Below are 15,429 nucleotides of genomic sequence, written 5' to 3' on the forward strand. Positions count from 1 at the left end.
ATTCGAGATTCCATTCAATTCACCGGGTTAGGATTGGTCCCTACCTTTTCCACAACCTTGGGGAAAAGAAAAGATAAGATAGATGAAATTCATGTCTCAGAACCAATATTAGCTATCAAGACTCAAATAGACCTGCTACTGGATGAAGAAAATGAATTCGCTGAAGAAAAGATCAAATTCTTTGACGAATGAGTGGAATTAAGGACATTCATCCTGACATCAAAAAAGCAAAAAAGAAAAAGGGGTACATAGCCTTAAAAAAACTGTTCTACAACAAGTCAAGACTGTGGTCATAAAATAAGCTCTTCAAAGACGAGATTATCACCTGAATCTTTTAAAGATTCAAAAGTTGACTACATTTTGTGCTAAAAAAAGATGCAATTATGATCCTTCTTGCCCAACCGCATGTGACGATATAGATGTGATAAGTCCACTAGATATGGACCTAGTCTCTTTGTAGATAAATGTCAAATTTTGGGAGAAATTATCACAAATTGTTTGATCAAGTGGATGCCAAAGAGCAGAAAGTTTGTGGATCTTTAGTTCAGTCTATCTCTGAGAAGCTGTTTGATACTAATTCCAAGGAAGCCAAACTGCCCACGCAGTCAGATCCTATCACCTCTCCACCTCTGAAATAGATCACTCTAGCCAACATTGAGAAAATATACAATCCATTGCACAAAAATAACAAGATGATGAAGACAAATTGTTTTTGAGCGAATTACTTCCTACACCTCTTTTGACCGAGAAAACTGAGGCAGAGATCTTTAATGCAAAAATCATCATATATGAGGACATGCTTATGATTTAATATTATGAAGCTACTTTTGTTCGAGGAATTTTACAAGAAATAGTTGAGATTGCAATGACTGAGGAAGATAATCCTAAACCTGAAGAACAAATTGGTCAGACTGAAGAGGAACGAGCTGAATCAAGAATCTTAATGATCGAACAAGCATGGCATTCTAGCAATCATGCTATTAGACTAACATTTACTACATCCAAAGAACTACCAAGAATAAAGTCATCCTCCCATGATTCAGACTTAACTGATAATACAACTTTGGATCATATCAGCTCAAGTCTCACTGCTATCTCTTCTTCTGTAACTGTTCTAAAAAAAGCAATCTAAATACCGAGGAAGCCTTAGAATCCTTCAAATAAAATGCTCAAAGAAGTGTTAGATCTATCCAGAGGTATGATTGACATATTTAATTGTCTGGAGCATATCAAACAGATCTAGATAGCCACTGCTACTCATCTTAGTGGAAAAATCCAAGTCAATAACTTCAAATTTGCACCAAGAAAGAGGAATTTCAAACAAACTTTAATGACAAAATTAACATCAGTTTTCAGTTAGCATATGTTCTTGCCTCCTTAAGCCTTCTGGTGTTGACAAAAAAAGGAAGAAAAGAAGTCTACATGTTCCAGTTAGCCTAAATTCTATGTGAAATATGTGTAATTGAAATTAAAAAGTCTTACTGCTCAAACTATTTAGATTGAATTTGTAATGTCTGAAATCCGTTCATGCAAACCAAATGCTTAAAAATATTAGATGTACTAAAATAATTTAAATAAATGATCTAAATAAATAATTTATATTATTTGGAAGTAATTATATGTTTATGTTTGAAAATTTTGTTTTTTTTATTGAAATTTAATATTTTCAGACGAATATCCGATATTTGGCCGAGGGAAGGAGACCGGAGACGATTGCGGTAAAAAAAAATTTAAAAAAATTATTTTTCTTATTTTTAGGAGGCTAAAAAATATTTTATTTAGAGGAGAAACTTTCTAAATTGTATAGATTTAGTATTTATTTAAAAATCGATAATTATTTCACTATAAAAATCGAATTTCGAAAAAGTATGGGACTTTTTGGAAATTTGCACCATAAATTCAAAAATTTTGATATTTTAAAATCACATGCAGATTTTTTATTCGGGTTAATGCTGATAAATAACTATAATTGAAATAATTAATTAAGTCCTATTTGTATTAAGCTTAAAAAGACCCAAAAACCCTAAACTTAGGAGGGGAAGTTTTTTAAAAAAAGATAAAACCTAGGGTTTCTAGCGGCAGCAGCAGCCGAGACCTAGCTGCGCAAAAATCAGCAGAAAACATGAATTTATAGTGAGGAAAGGGAAGAAAAATCATCTCCCGATCGTGCTCTCCATTCCTTTGCCCCGGTATTCGAATTTCGAGCGTTTTTAACACAAAGTCACGTTCTAAACCATTCTTTTTGCACCATTCAAATCATATTATGTGTGTTATTGGTGTCTTGCAAGAAAATGATTTCTAGCCACGTTTTTGGGCAACGAAGTTTAAAGAATCCAAAAATCTGAGAATTTCAGCAAGTTTCAAATTTTACTTTCTGTTATTTTAAATTATATGATTTATAGGTTCATTTTCTGGTAATGGTATCAACTGATGATTTGTAATACACATTATTATCTTTGATTGTATAGTAAATTCAAAATTTGGAGTTAGACACAAAGGAGATATGATTTTTCTCATAACCGCTCAATCTGTATGAAAATTTTACTTGTCAACCTATCATCCTATGTTCATTTGATTACTGCGATTTATAGTTCATGTATGATCGAGCGCTTGCTGTTTTACCAAAAGCTGTAGCTGGTGGTAATGGTGTAACTCAAATATTTTAAACTGCACAACAACTCAAAAACTACGGTTCGATCGCTCTTCCAGTAGAGAGAATTATTGTACACGACAATCTCCCTCCAAATATTACAATTCTTGCAATCAATGTAATCGAACTCGTGACCTTGGTTCTGATGCCAATCGTAAGACCGAGCACTTCCCGCTTTACCAAAAACTATAGCTGGTGATAATTGTACAACTCAAATATTTTAAACCGCGCAACAGTTCAAACACCATTGTTCGATCGCTCTTCCAGCAGGTACAATTAATGCACACAACATTTCATTTTCTAAAAATGTTATTCTTTGTATTACTTGGTATTAACTTTGATTGGATAGTAAATTCGAAATTTTTGAGTGAGAAACAAAGGAGATATGATTTTTCTCGTAGAACTACTCAATATGTGCGAAAATTTTACGCGTCAACCCATCTTATGTCATTTAAAATTATGTGATTTATAGTTCATTTTCTTGAAATGGTGTCAACGGATGCTTTTTATTACGCGGTGTTATCTTCGATTGGATAGTAAAATCGAAATTTTCGAGTGAGAAATGAAGGAGATAAGGTTTTTCTCGTAGAACTACTCAATCTGTGTGAAAATTTTATGTGTCAACCCTTCATCCTCTATTCATTTGATTACTGTTATTTATATTTTCATTTTCTGGAAATGTTGTCAACTGATGATTTGTATTACTTGTGTTATCTTCGATTGACTAGTATATCCGAAATTTTTAAGCGAGAAACAATGGTGATATGGTGTTTCCTGTAGAACTGCTCAATATGTACGAAAATTTTACATATCAACCCAACGTCTTCTGTTCTTTTGACTACTGCGATTTATAGGTTCGTTTTCTAGAAATGTATCAACTGAAGATTTGTAGTATTTGGCGTTATCTTCGATTGGATAGTAAATTTGAATTTGTTGAGTGAGAAATGAAGAAGATATGATTTTTCTAGCAAAACTGCTCAATTTGCTCAACTTGTTTTATTTGTATATGCACAAGGTCCGTGCCTAGGACACGGACCGTAAATGTCTTTTTTTAATGTATATAAATTATATGGAAACGTCGAGTATGTTTGTTGTATGATTTATTTAAATGAAAGGAAAAAAAAATATTTTCTGGAATATGAATTGACTGTTACTAATAGGTAGTGAGAAATCCATCGAAAACAAGGGCAGTGAACTTGCAATGAAAATGGGGAAAACCGTCGAGAACGGGAACATGGATCTAACGTGGGTAATAGATCCCTTGATAAAGGGAACAATGAACTTAACATATGATGGTTAGAGGGATTAGACGATAATGGGGTCATTGAACTGTGCCAGCTAGTACTATTGTTTATAGATTTATCAATCGAATAGATGATTCAATTTCAATGAACAAACTTCACAAAATATTTATGAGGAGAAGTTTATGTTATGAACAAAAATTATTTTTAAGGTTTAATAATGATGTAAATACATTTGATTTAAAAGAAAAAAGCATTTTTAATGTAATTTTAAAGGCATGTAATTGTGTGTGTGTGTGTGTGTATATATATATATACATATTACATGTTATAATGGTTTGAACATGTAAGGATTATGTTGAGACTGGAGGGGCTGACTATTGAGCAAAACCGGACCAAAGGCAATATACTTCCGAAGACCTTGCATTCTGCTATAATTTAAAGTTTAACAAACGTTGACGAGAAAATTTCTATGTAGCATGGTCCAGACTTTTTTTATTTGCTGAAATTTATTGCATATTGAGTATTTAAAACTTTATTCAAATATTATTCTAATATTTATATGTTATCCGGATAGTTTTTGAAACATAAAATTTTTATTTAAATAAGATATCGATTAAAATTTTCATTAAAATATTATCAAACCGAACTTCCAAATATTTTCTAGTGAATAGTGTAAAAAAATTATTGTGTTATTTATTTAAAATTAGAGTTTGGGATGTTTCAAAAGTTTTATTAAGAGTGTGATTTCAAATTCCTAAGAGTTACAGGAAGCTTATTTCCGCATAGTTTACACTGATTGATTTGTTGATAACTCAACTCACAAGAACAAAATTTTATTATTATTAACACAACCAAAATTATTTGAGACAATTTATTCACCCCTATAAATTTATTTTCTATCTTAACAGTTTTTCTTAGTTTTATATATAGAGTAGGTCTCTTGTGAGACGATTTCAAAAATCTTTATCTATGACTCGAGTCAATCCTACCGATATTCACAATAAAAAGTAATACTCTTAGCATAAAAGTAATACTCTTTCATGGATGACTCAAATAAGAGACATGTCTCACAAAATACGACATATGAGACCGTCTCACACAAATTTTTACCTTATATATACTCCCTTTTGACTTTTATTTATCTATTTAATTGTATTTGAAGCTGAACCGAGAGAATCAAAACTAATAACCCATTCGAGATGTATCTTTACTTGTTTTGAAGTCAGATTTCATATTTGGTATATTCTCGTGTCGGATATGTCCGTCTATTAATTTTTTTCTACAACTAAAATTTAAATTTATTACTTTTGACAAAAACGACACAAATGATGTCACCCCTCCAATGTAATGAAAGACAACAGGTCATAATTAATCTAATGAGTAGAAATATGCATCTTTATTATTGCAAAAAAGATTTCAAGAACATTTTCATAAACTTACTTAGCATAAAAGATTAACACAAAAATTTGTATGAGACAGTCTCACAGATCGTATTTGTGAGACGGGTTTCTTATTTGGTTCATCCATGAAAAAATAATACTTTTTATGCTAAGAGTATTACTTTTTATTTGTGAATATTGGTAGGGTTGACCCGTCTCACAGATTAAGATCCGTGATACGGTCTCACATGATACTCACTCAAAGTTTAATTCTATAATTTAATATAATTAATTAACTCATATTTTATTAACCCTTTATTTTAAATGAATAATTTTAAAAATATTTATTAGTCTAAAAATAATATAATTACAAAAAAGTAAAAGAAATTAAATCAAATGTCTAAAATTAGTCCACATTTAATATTTTTAGTGAACTATTTATATTTAATTTGAGATATAAATAAATCTGTCCACTCTCGTATCCCGTCACATTACAATTTTCTTCCCTTCACTGCGCGAAACTACACCCCGTACCTCTTCGATTCGAGGAAGAAGGCTCGATTTCTTCACAGATCTGAATCGATTTCAGATCGTGAATCCCAATTGGGGTTTCGAATTTTTCGATTGGATTCAGATCTTGTTCCGGTGTGTGTGGATTTTTTGTGGGACAAGGATTGTACAAAGAAAATGCTGACGAAGTTCGAGACGAAGAGTAATAGAGTAAAAGGCCTGAGCTTCCACAGCAAGAGGCCATGGATCTTGGCGAGTCTCCACAGCGGAGTGATCCAGCTCTGGGATTACAGGATGGGCACCCTCATTGATCGGTTTGACGAGCACGATGGACCCGTCCGTGGCGTCCATTTTCATAAGACGCAGCCGCTTTTCGTGTCCGGAGGTCTGATTTATCCCTTTCTTTGAATTTGTATTTTCACTGTGATTTCTGCTTGGTTTGGTGTAATTATGTGTCTTTTGGTGGAATTGACACTGTTTTATGAGCTGGATCTGCTGTTTTGTTTTAGTTGGTTACTATTAGACTTGTTCTGCATGAGGGATTGGCTTCAGATTCAGTGATTTTTTGTAAAAATAATTTTGAATATGTGTACTGTTCATTTGTATGTAATTCTTTAGGTGGATTGGGTTATCAATTATTTCTAATTTTGGTTTTCAAAGCTATGTTTAGTTGTTTTCGTGATTCAGAGAGTCTCGGCCTCTTGAAGATTAGAATTTTATCAATGCCCTGTTAGTATTGGAAAATGGTTATTCTGATCTTGTCGAGAACAAAATTTTTTGATCAGTGCCTTTTGGAAGGCGATAGATTATGTTTCCTGTAGCTATTTATGTGTTGAAATTAAGATGCATCTATCTTTGCAGGTGATGATTACAAGATCAAGGTGTGGAATTATAAATTGCACAGGTGTCTATTTACCCTTCTGGGTCATCTTGATTATATCCGGACTGTTCAATTTCATCACGAGTATCCCTGGATTGTAAGCGCTAGTGATGATCAAACTATTAGAATATGGAACTGGCAGTCACGAACTTGCATTTCTGTTTTGACTGGGCACAACCATTATGTAATGTGTGCATCATTTCACCACAAAGAAGACTTGGTTGTGTCTGCCTCCTTGGATCAGACAGTACGTGTTTGGGATATCGGTGCCTTGAGGAAAAAAACAGTATCTCCTGCTGATGACATATTGCGATTGTCTCAAATGAACACAGACTTCTTTGGTGGTGTTGATGCTGTTGTCAAATATGTCTTAGAAGGCCATGATAGAGGGGTGAACTGGGCTTCCTTCCATCCCACTCTCCCTCTGATTGTTTCTGGAGCAGATGACCGCCAAGTGAAAATCTGGCGCATGAATGGTATGCTAAAGTGATTTTCCTTGATATAGCTTTCGGACACTATTTAAAAAATATATATTGTTTTCTGAAATTCATCACAAATTTATGCAACAGTGTGTAAGTTAAATTTAACTGTAATGATGGATGAACACTTTTTATTGTAAAAAAGGTTGATCACAATATTTCTTGAAGTCTATTTTTGCATACCTCAAAATTTTCTCCTTTCCCTATAAAACAATGTTTAGGTTTCTGATCGCTTCAGCTTCCTTTACGTAATTTAGTAGTTGTAGGATGATTGTAATCTTTGAAGATCTGAATGAAGCGTTAATTTATATTATAAAGTTGGTGAAAGAGGTTAATGACCTAAATGTTGTCTATTTAACGAGAGATTGGGAAAGAGGTAAGGAAGATTAGTTTGGATGAGTAGATGATATAAGCTAACTTAGCGACTAATTTAGCTTCTGTCCAATTGGAAGAATTCAGATGCATGCCAATGCATTATGTAGTTTATCATCTGGTCAGATGCTTTTAACCATCCACTTCTAGCCTCAATATTTTATTTGTAGATCATGAGATTTTTGTTCCTTCCGCAGGGATCAAGAACTTGTATGTAGCTTTACTTGAATGTATCAGCACATGAATGCGAACTTTCTCTTATCAGTTATGGTTTGTATGACCTGGAATTTATTTCGAGTATTGCATACTGCCTTATAGTTGCGTAGATGTTTTGGTTTGTGAATATTCAGTAGCTGATATTTGATTTGTTTTGTCTTCAGATACTAAAGCTTGGGAGGTGGATACATTGAGAGGCCACATGAACAATGTGTCATGTGTTTTGTTCCATTCAAGACAAGATATCATTGTCTCCAACTCAGAGGACAAGAGCATCAGAGTTTGGGATGCTACAAAAAGGACCGGTCTACAGACTTTTCGTAGGGAACATGATAGATTCTGGATTCTTTCAGCCCATCCTGAGATGAATCTTCTGGCTGCTGGTCATGATAGTGGCATGATTGTTTTTAAGTTGGAGAGAGAGCGCCCTGCCTTTTCCGTTAGTGGTGATTCAGTCTTCTATGTCAAGGATCGGTTTCTACGGTCCTTTGAGTATTCATCTCAAAAAGATACTCAGCTGATACCAATTCGCCGACCTGGTTCTAATAGTTTAAATCAAGGGCCTCGAACTCTTTCTTACAGTCCTACCGAGAATGCTGTATTGATTTGCTCTGATGTGGATGGGGGATCATATGAACTCTATGTTGTTCCTAAAGACAGCTCTGGAAGAGGTGACACAGGTCAAGAGGCAAAACGAGGTGTTGGAGGATCAGCAGTTTTTGTGGCTCGAAATAGGTTTGCTGTGCTGGAGAAGAGCAGCAATCAGGTCTTGGTCAAGAACCTGAAAAATGAAATAGTGAAAAAGAGTGTTCTTCCTATTGCTACTGATGCTATATTCTATGCGGGCACTGGAAATCTTCTCTGCAGGGCTGAGGACAGGGTTGTGATCTTTGATCTTCAACAAAGGAATGTTCTTGGAGATCTTCAAACTCCATTTGTTAGGTACGTGGTCTGGTCTCCGGAAATGGACTCTGTTGCTTTATTGAGCAAGCACTCTATTGTTATTGCTGATAAAAAGCTCGTGCACCGCTGTACTCTTCATGAGACCATTCGTGTCAAGAGTGGATCATGGGATGATAATGGTGTCTTCATCTATACTACACTCACACATATCAAGTATTGTCTTCCAAATGGGGACAGTGGAATTATCAAGACGTTGGATGTGCCTGTATATATTACAAAAATATATGGGAACACTGTATTTTGCCTGGACAGAGAGGGGAAGAACCGTCCTATCATTATAGATTCAACAGAATATATCTTTAAGTTATCCCTGCTTGGGAAGAGATATGATCAAGTGATGAGCATGATAAAAAAATCTGAACTATGTGGACAGGCCATGATTGCTTATCTGCAGCAGAAGGGATTCCCACAAGTTGCTCTTTACTTTGTGAAGGATGAAAGAACTCGATTTAACTTAGCCCTTGAAAGCGGTAACATCGAAAAAGCCCTGGAATCTGCTAAGAAGATTGATGAGAAAGACCACTGGTACAGGCTAGGGGTGGAGGCCCTTCGTCAGGGAAATGCTGGGATTGTTGAATACGCGTACCAAAAGACCAAAAACTTTGGTAGGCTGTCATTTCATTATCTGATAACTGGTAATCTTGAAAAACTGTCCAAAATGATGAGGATTGCTGAGGTCAAGAACGATGTTATGGGCCAGTTCCATGATGCACTATATCTTGGTGATGTGCAGGAGCGAGTTAAGATTCTGAAAAATGCAGGCCATCTCCCTCTTGCCTATGTCACAGCCAAAGTCCATGGGCTCAATGGCATTGCGGAGGGTATAGCTGGGGAACTTGGGGATAATGTTCCTTCTTTACCTGGGAAAGCCGAACTGTTAACACCCCCGAGTCCGGTCTTATGTGCTGGTGATTGGCCATTGTTAATGGTCAGTAAAGGAATTTTTGAAGGTGGCCTTGATGATGATACTGTCAAAGATGGACATGAGGATTATGAAGAGGCCGCAGATGCTGATTGGGGCGAGGGCTTGGATATCGGTGAGGTGGACAATATGCAGAATGGGGACATAAACGCATTGCTGGAGGATGATGATAAGGAGGAGAATGAAGAAGGAGGATGGGGTCTGGAGGACTTGGATCTGCCTGCTGATGCTGACACTCCAAGAACAGCTCCACATGCACGTTCTTCTGTATTTGTCGCCCCAACCCCTGGTATTCCCGTAGGCCAGATTTGGGCCCAAAGATCGTCCCTTGCCGCAGAACATGCTGCTGCGGGAGACTTTGACACAGCAATGCGCCTATTGAGCCGTCAGTTAGGGATAAGGAATTTCTCTCCTTTGAAGCCTCTTTTTATTGACATTCACATGGGCAGTCACACTTACCTACGGGCCTTCTCCTCGGCTCCGGTGATATCAGTGGCTGTGGAAAGAGGTTGGAACGAGTCAGCAAGTCCCAATGTGCGGTCCCCCCCTGCACTTGTGTTTAATTTCTCTCAATTAGATGAGAAGCTCAAGGCTGGTTACAAGTCTACGACTGCTGGAAAGTTTTCTGAAGCTCTTAGACTTTTTCAATCTATTCTTCACACAATCCCACTTATTGTGGTTGAGACGCGGAGAGAAGTGGACGAAGTTAAGGAGTTGATTATCATAGTGAAGGAGTATGTTTTGGGTTTGAAGATGGAGCTTCAGAGGAGGGAATTGAAGGACGACCCTGTTCGTCAGCAGGAACTTGCTGCCTATTTCACCCACTGCAACCTCCAGATTCCCCACACACGACTCGCATTATTGAATGCCATGACTGTTTGCTACAAGGCCCAGAATCTGAGCACTGCTGCCAACTTTGCCAACCGACTTCTGGAAACCAACCCGAGTAACGAAAACCAAGCTCGAACCGCTCGACAGGTTCTGCAGGCTGCCGGAAGGAATATGAAAGACGCTACACAGCTGAAATATGATTTCAGAAACCCATTCGTGTTGTGTGGAGCCACGTATGTCCCCATATATCGAGGCCAGAGAGACATAACTTGCCCCTACTGCAGCACGCACTTCGTCCCATCTCAGGAAGGCCAGCTTTGCACTGTTTGTGACCTTGCCGTGGTCGGATCTGATGCATCCGGCTTACGCTGTTCTCCTACACAAAGATGATTCAACACGAGTCGCGATTTCTTGTTTGAGCTACAAAAGCATTCGGCCAAAGGACGGGTTCCATCAGGACGAACGAAGAGGTAGGAATTTCAGACTCGGATTCATATATTATGTCCTATACTTGTTTTCATCTTGTAATCGCTTTGATCAACCACCCACCCCCCTCCCCCCAACACCTTTCACTCCTTTTTGTTTTCATGATTTTAAAATTTTCGTTGTAATAAAATTACGTATGTCTTTTTTAAAAAACAAAAAATTTGGACTATTCCGTGTGTGAAATGATGCCTAAATGTGGCAAACTTTATTTAGTATGTTGCTCTTAAATGTTATTTTTGAAGATGTATTAGTCTTTTTTTTTGGGTATCAATTCATTTTGTATGCCTTTAAATTTGGCTTGTCTTGATTTATTAGCAGTATGTTGCTGAATGTGATTGTAAAATAAAATCAAATATCAATACCTCATTTTTAATTGTTTTCCCAAAATATTAATAATACTTTTTAACATATCGCTACGCTAAATTTAATTTTTCGTCGTTTCTTTAGAATATTTATTATTAATATACAATTTTTCTTAGATTTTTTTAGATAATCAGTCTCTAGTAATCATCCATATTTCACAAGAATATCTATTAATATATAATTTAATAATATTTTTTATATAAGTAATTTGTTATTATATAAGATGCAAAATAAAATTGTTCCCAAAAGCATATACTTCCCAGTACAAAAAAAGACACATATTTTCTTGACATAAAACGTAGTCTTATCCAATGCAACATGTGTACATACATACATCAATCAAAATAAGTCATATTTCCCAGTATTCCCTCATTTAGGCTATAGTTCGTAAGAGCCTAAAGATATGGTATATGGCTGCTGCTAAGCGTAGGCGACGATACATACATACATGCACTTCTAATACACGACTACTTCGGTAATACTAATAATTTCACAACTCAAATCCACGCAGTATGGGCTGCACTTACAGTTGAAACCATCGACTCTAACCCACACACATTATGACATCGATTATCCATAGTTGTCCCATAGCGAGGCGAAGCGAAGGCCCGTGACTACAGGGCGCTATGAGCACTATACTTCGAGATAGCGAGCGCTATCGTCGCCGTCAACGTGATAGCATTTGAGGCGACCTCGTCGATATAAGAAAGAAAAGCTGTAGTACATTTTTTTAAAATAATGCAGAATTTTTTTAGGGCCATTTTGCACAATTTTTAGTTTCAACAATATATGACATCAACGTTTCTTATCATCTTCTTCATTTCTCCCAATCAACCCTTACGTAAACCCTACCATTTTCAATTGTTTCTCCTCTTTTGTTGCTTGTGGCTTGCTGGACATTTCAATTGTTTCTCCTCTTTTGTTGCTTGTGGCTTGCTGGACATTAAGCTGTCGGCCGCCGGACTTACCTCACGTCGTCGTTGGTAAATAGAAACATCTACATCTACATCTACAAGAAGCTCGAAGGCCACTTCTACACCTACAGGAAGCTCAAAAGCGACCACATCTAAGTCTAGACGGAAAAAACCAATAAGAACATCTACATTTAATCTTGTAGAGGAAAAAGATGAATTCGACTTTGATGAAGAAAGTGAATAGGAGAATGATGCGGATCGATATGTAATTTCAAATGAAGAAGATCTCAATCTTGAAGAACAAGAATTTTAGATTATGTTTTTTTAGTTTTAGAATTAAGGTTTTATATGCTTTGAACTTGTATATTTATTATTTAAGCATAAACAATTGAATTGATGTTAGCATATGCTATATATTATATATTTATACACTTGTGACGCTTTACTTTCAAAGAGCTCTCGCTACGTTATGCGCTATAGCCACGGGCAGTCTTTGCGCTACCGGACGTTACGCGCGATTGACAATTATGGTATTATCCATCCTCTCCCCAGTTTGCGCCCCACGAATTCTTTGTGATCCAGTAAGGCATCTCCTTGAAATGAATAGGAGGGTACCCAGTAGAACCATATCCAACCAATACAACACGGTGATCCAACCTCTTTGTACAAATGTATGGACACAAGACTTCCTTAATGTATGTTTGCTTCAAGCTGCATTGATTCCAACTGCACCAGAGAACAGATATTGGATTGGGTTTCAAATTTCAGATTATTCTTTGACTAAGGCACACTGACTAAGGCACATAATTCATCAATAAATATAAAATAAGCACTCGACAAATACGACATATTTCTCATCAGTATTTCAAAAATATAAACTTACACCCCATTTGAGTAGCAAGTCTCAACACGAGAAGTTACATTTTATTGACTTCGAGTCTTCGACTGGTATGGACTATGGATTGCCTTCAAATCAGTACCAAATGGAATTTCTTTGAGGTTGTCGCTTTTCCGATTATAGATGGAAGCAATGAACTCCTGAATTCATCGAGCATATGACTCGCAAATCACATATGCAGTTAAAGGTTTTGTTGTAATATTTGAGTTTAGTGGTTGACTTTCACCTCTCACCTCATGTGACGCCACATATGTGTATCCAATACCTTGGCTCAGTATTATGCACAATAGAACCTGAAGTTATCATCCAATACACCATCATGCTCAGTATTATGCACAATAGAACCTGAAGGAATCATCCAATACACCATCACGCTCAGTATTATGCACAATAGAACCTGAAGTAATAATCCAATACACCATCACATGATGTATGGGTCTTGTATTACTTTTATACACTACCCACATATGTTTTAATATCTCCAACAGTGTATGATACACGGATATTGCCACATACTAATTTTCATACATTCGTTTACCTGCAAGAGGACCATATTTTACCAAACTCGCAGCAATTTAATCATCTATGGAGACCACTCCGAAGTTTGACACATACGCAGCAATCCCGTTCTTATTAAATTTGCAGGCACCATCTCATCCGGAATAAGGATGGTCTTTCTCTTTTTGAAGCTCACCAACCTTGAGAGTGTACTCAAAGGCGTGGTTCATTAATCCCCCATTACACCCAGCATCACACCTGTCATATTCTTCTGGATGGCACTGCATATGTATCAAGCACATCACAGCAATTATTCATGATCAGGGAAGCATTTAATTTAAGACATAAAACACTACAAACCTAATGATCAGAATCCACTAGCTGCTGCTTGCTGAGACTGATGAGCACTCCTGTCACCAGGAAGTTTGCTCCTTCCAACTCCCTGAACTTGATTTTTTGACCCAACAAAATTACTACTGACCTGGAACTTGTAGTGGCTCATGAGGTAGACGTCTTTGCAAATAACGGGGATTTATTTTTTTGAGAATTAAATAACGGGGAATTGAACGCAATATAATTAAGCAGCTTTTTTTTTTTTTTGAGAATTTCATTCGTGAATGAACCGGCTTTCTTATATGAATCTAGAGGACCCAAACAACAACAAAATAAATTCATATTCCCTACAGAAGTTTCATGGAAAGATAGATCAACTAAACCAAATATCAGTACCCTCATCACCAAAATTCATTTACATAGAATTTGAAGAGTATCAACTATCCACAGATTCCCAGTGAAATTTATTCTTAAAGAAAAACAAAGTTAAAGAGCTTAACAGCTGAATTTTGTTCTATCATTTTATTAGAACTCCTTGTATAAATAATAACAGCTGCGAGAGTAAAATCTTTTTGCTGATACAAGTGTATTGGTAACAGAAACATAACTACACACGTATAGAAAACTACTTCAGTGTCGCAATCGATAGCCGTTGATAGTAAGAACCAGTGCCGACAATATCTTCTCAAATCTGACTCTAATTGCTGGCATATCTTGTTCTAGCCAAAAGACACACACAGATAACAAACATATCCCGTTTGCCCGACTAAAAACCACAAGAATTTCGACCCAACAAAGTTATTCATGACCTGGAACTTCCCTCAGAAATTTTCGCCCCATTTTTACTGCCATACACCAATCCAGTTTCCTGCTCAAGTATGAATATACACTCCCATAAATTTTAAATTCCAATAAAATCAAGGTTTATAAAGTCCAATAGAGTACCTGAGCATCCGGAATTGGTTTCCGTTTCTCAACATATCGGTAAGGGTCTGAAGCCGCCGCCGCCGCCCTCTCCTGGCGCATCACATTCAAATTTCTCAATACACTAAATGAAATGAAACGAATTGAGTAATAACTAATAAAGAGACTTTGATAGAGAATAATGAGCATGCCTGCTGTTCCCTTTTGAGCTGCTGCGAAGGGCGGACCCAGAGGAAATAAGCTAGTGTTCCGGCGACAACCCAAGAGGCTAAACTGCTGGTTCCCCTCAATCCGCCCAGGGAATTGCCGACGAAGGATCTGACGTTCCCAAACCCTCTCCTCCAACCGCTCGCCATTCCGAGGATTCTTGAGATATTGTACCGGCTTTCCAGGCGGTGATTTCTTGAAATCGGTGTTGGGAATATTGACAAGATTTTAAAGCATTTTTTGCAATAATTTTTATTTTTATTTATTTATGGAATTGGCTTAAACAAATATCTCAATAACTTTTATGAAATCGATTTTGTTATACGGATTATTGATCTGATTTATTAAAAAAAATATTAT

The 15,429-nt window shown here is 36.4% G+C and overlaps 2 protein-coding genes and 1 pseudogene across 2 annotated transcripts; 1 reads left to right on the forward strand and 2 right to left on the reverse strand.

The window, feature by feature from the left end:
- The first annotated feature begins 5,748 nt into the window (after window positions 1-5,748).
- On the forward strand, window positions 5,749-11,175 carry LOC140819824 (coatomer subunit alpha-1-like). The gene is made up of 3 exons (XM_073180061.1): window positions 5,749-6,168; window positions 6,645-7,139; window positions 7,895-11,175. Exons 1-3 carry the CDS (start codon window positions 5,961-5,963, stop codon window positions 10,834-10,836), a joined length of 3,645 nt encoding a protein of 1,214 aa, XP_073036162.1. The 5' UTR covers window positions 5,749-5,960; the 3' UTR covers window positions 10,837-11,175.
- Window positions 11,176-12,492: 1,317 nt separating this feature from the next.
- Window positions 12,493-14,353, reverse strand: LOC140819055 (cysteine protease RD19A-like; annotated as a pseudogene).
- Window positions 14,354-14,433: 80 nt separating this feature from the next.
- Window positions 14,434-15,324, reverse strand: LOC140819961 (uncharacterized). Its single transcript, XM_073180245.1, has 3 exons — window positions 15,054-15,324; window positions 14,884-14,955; window positions 14,434-14,806 (listed from the first exon to the last, which is right to left on the reverse strand). The coding sequence occupies exons 1-3, from the start codon at window positions 15,216-15,218 to the stop codon at window positions 14,741-14,743; spliced, it is 303 nt and encodes a 100-aa protein (XP_073036346.1). The 5' UTR covers window positions 15,219-15,324; the 3' UTR covers window positions 14,434-14,740.
- Window positions 15,325-15,429: the final 105 nt, after the last annotated feature.

Source organism: Primulina eburnea, chromosome 18, assembly GCF_022965805.1.
Source record: "Primulina eburnea isolate SZY01 chromosome 18, ASM2296580v1, whole genome shotgun sequence".
In the NCBI taxonomy this organism is placed as follows: Eukaryota; Viridiplantae; Streptophyta; class Magnoliopsida; order Lamiales; family Gesneriaceae; genus Primulina; species Primulina eburnea.

What these genes read in the sequence shown, in the direction of transcription:
- LOC140819961 (XM_073180245.1), bottom strand. Translation starts at nt 15,218, where the DNA reads ATGGCGAGCGGTTGGAGGAGAGGGTTTGGGAACGTCAGATCCTTCGTC. An exon ending in AGCTCAAAAGGGAACAGCAG is followed by an intron (nt 14,956 to 15,053) that starts GCATGCTCATTA and finishes GTGATGCGCCAG; the next exon opens with GAGAGGGCGGCGGCGGCGGC. An exon ending in AACCAATTCCGGATGCTCAG is followed by an intron (nt 14,807 to 14,883) that starts GTACTCTATTGG and finishes ATACTTGAGCAG; the next exon opens with GAAACTGGATTGGTGTATGG.
- LOC140819824 (XM_073180061.1), top strand. Translation starts at nt 5,961, where the DNA reads ATGCTGACGAAGTTCGAGACGAAGAGTAATAGAGTAAAAGGCCTGAGC. An exon ending in GCCGCTTTTCGTGTCCGGAG is followed by an intron (nt 6,169 to 6,644) that starts GTCTGATTTATC and finishes CTATCTTTGCAG; the next exon opens with GTGATGATTACAAGATCAAG. An exon ending in GAAAATCTGGCGCATGAATG is followed by an intron (nt 7,140 to 7,894) that starts GTATGCTAAAGT and finishes TTTTGTCTTCAG; the next exon opens with ATACTAAAGCTTGGGAGGTG.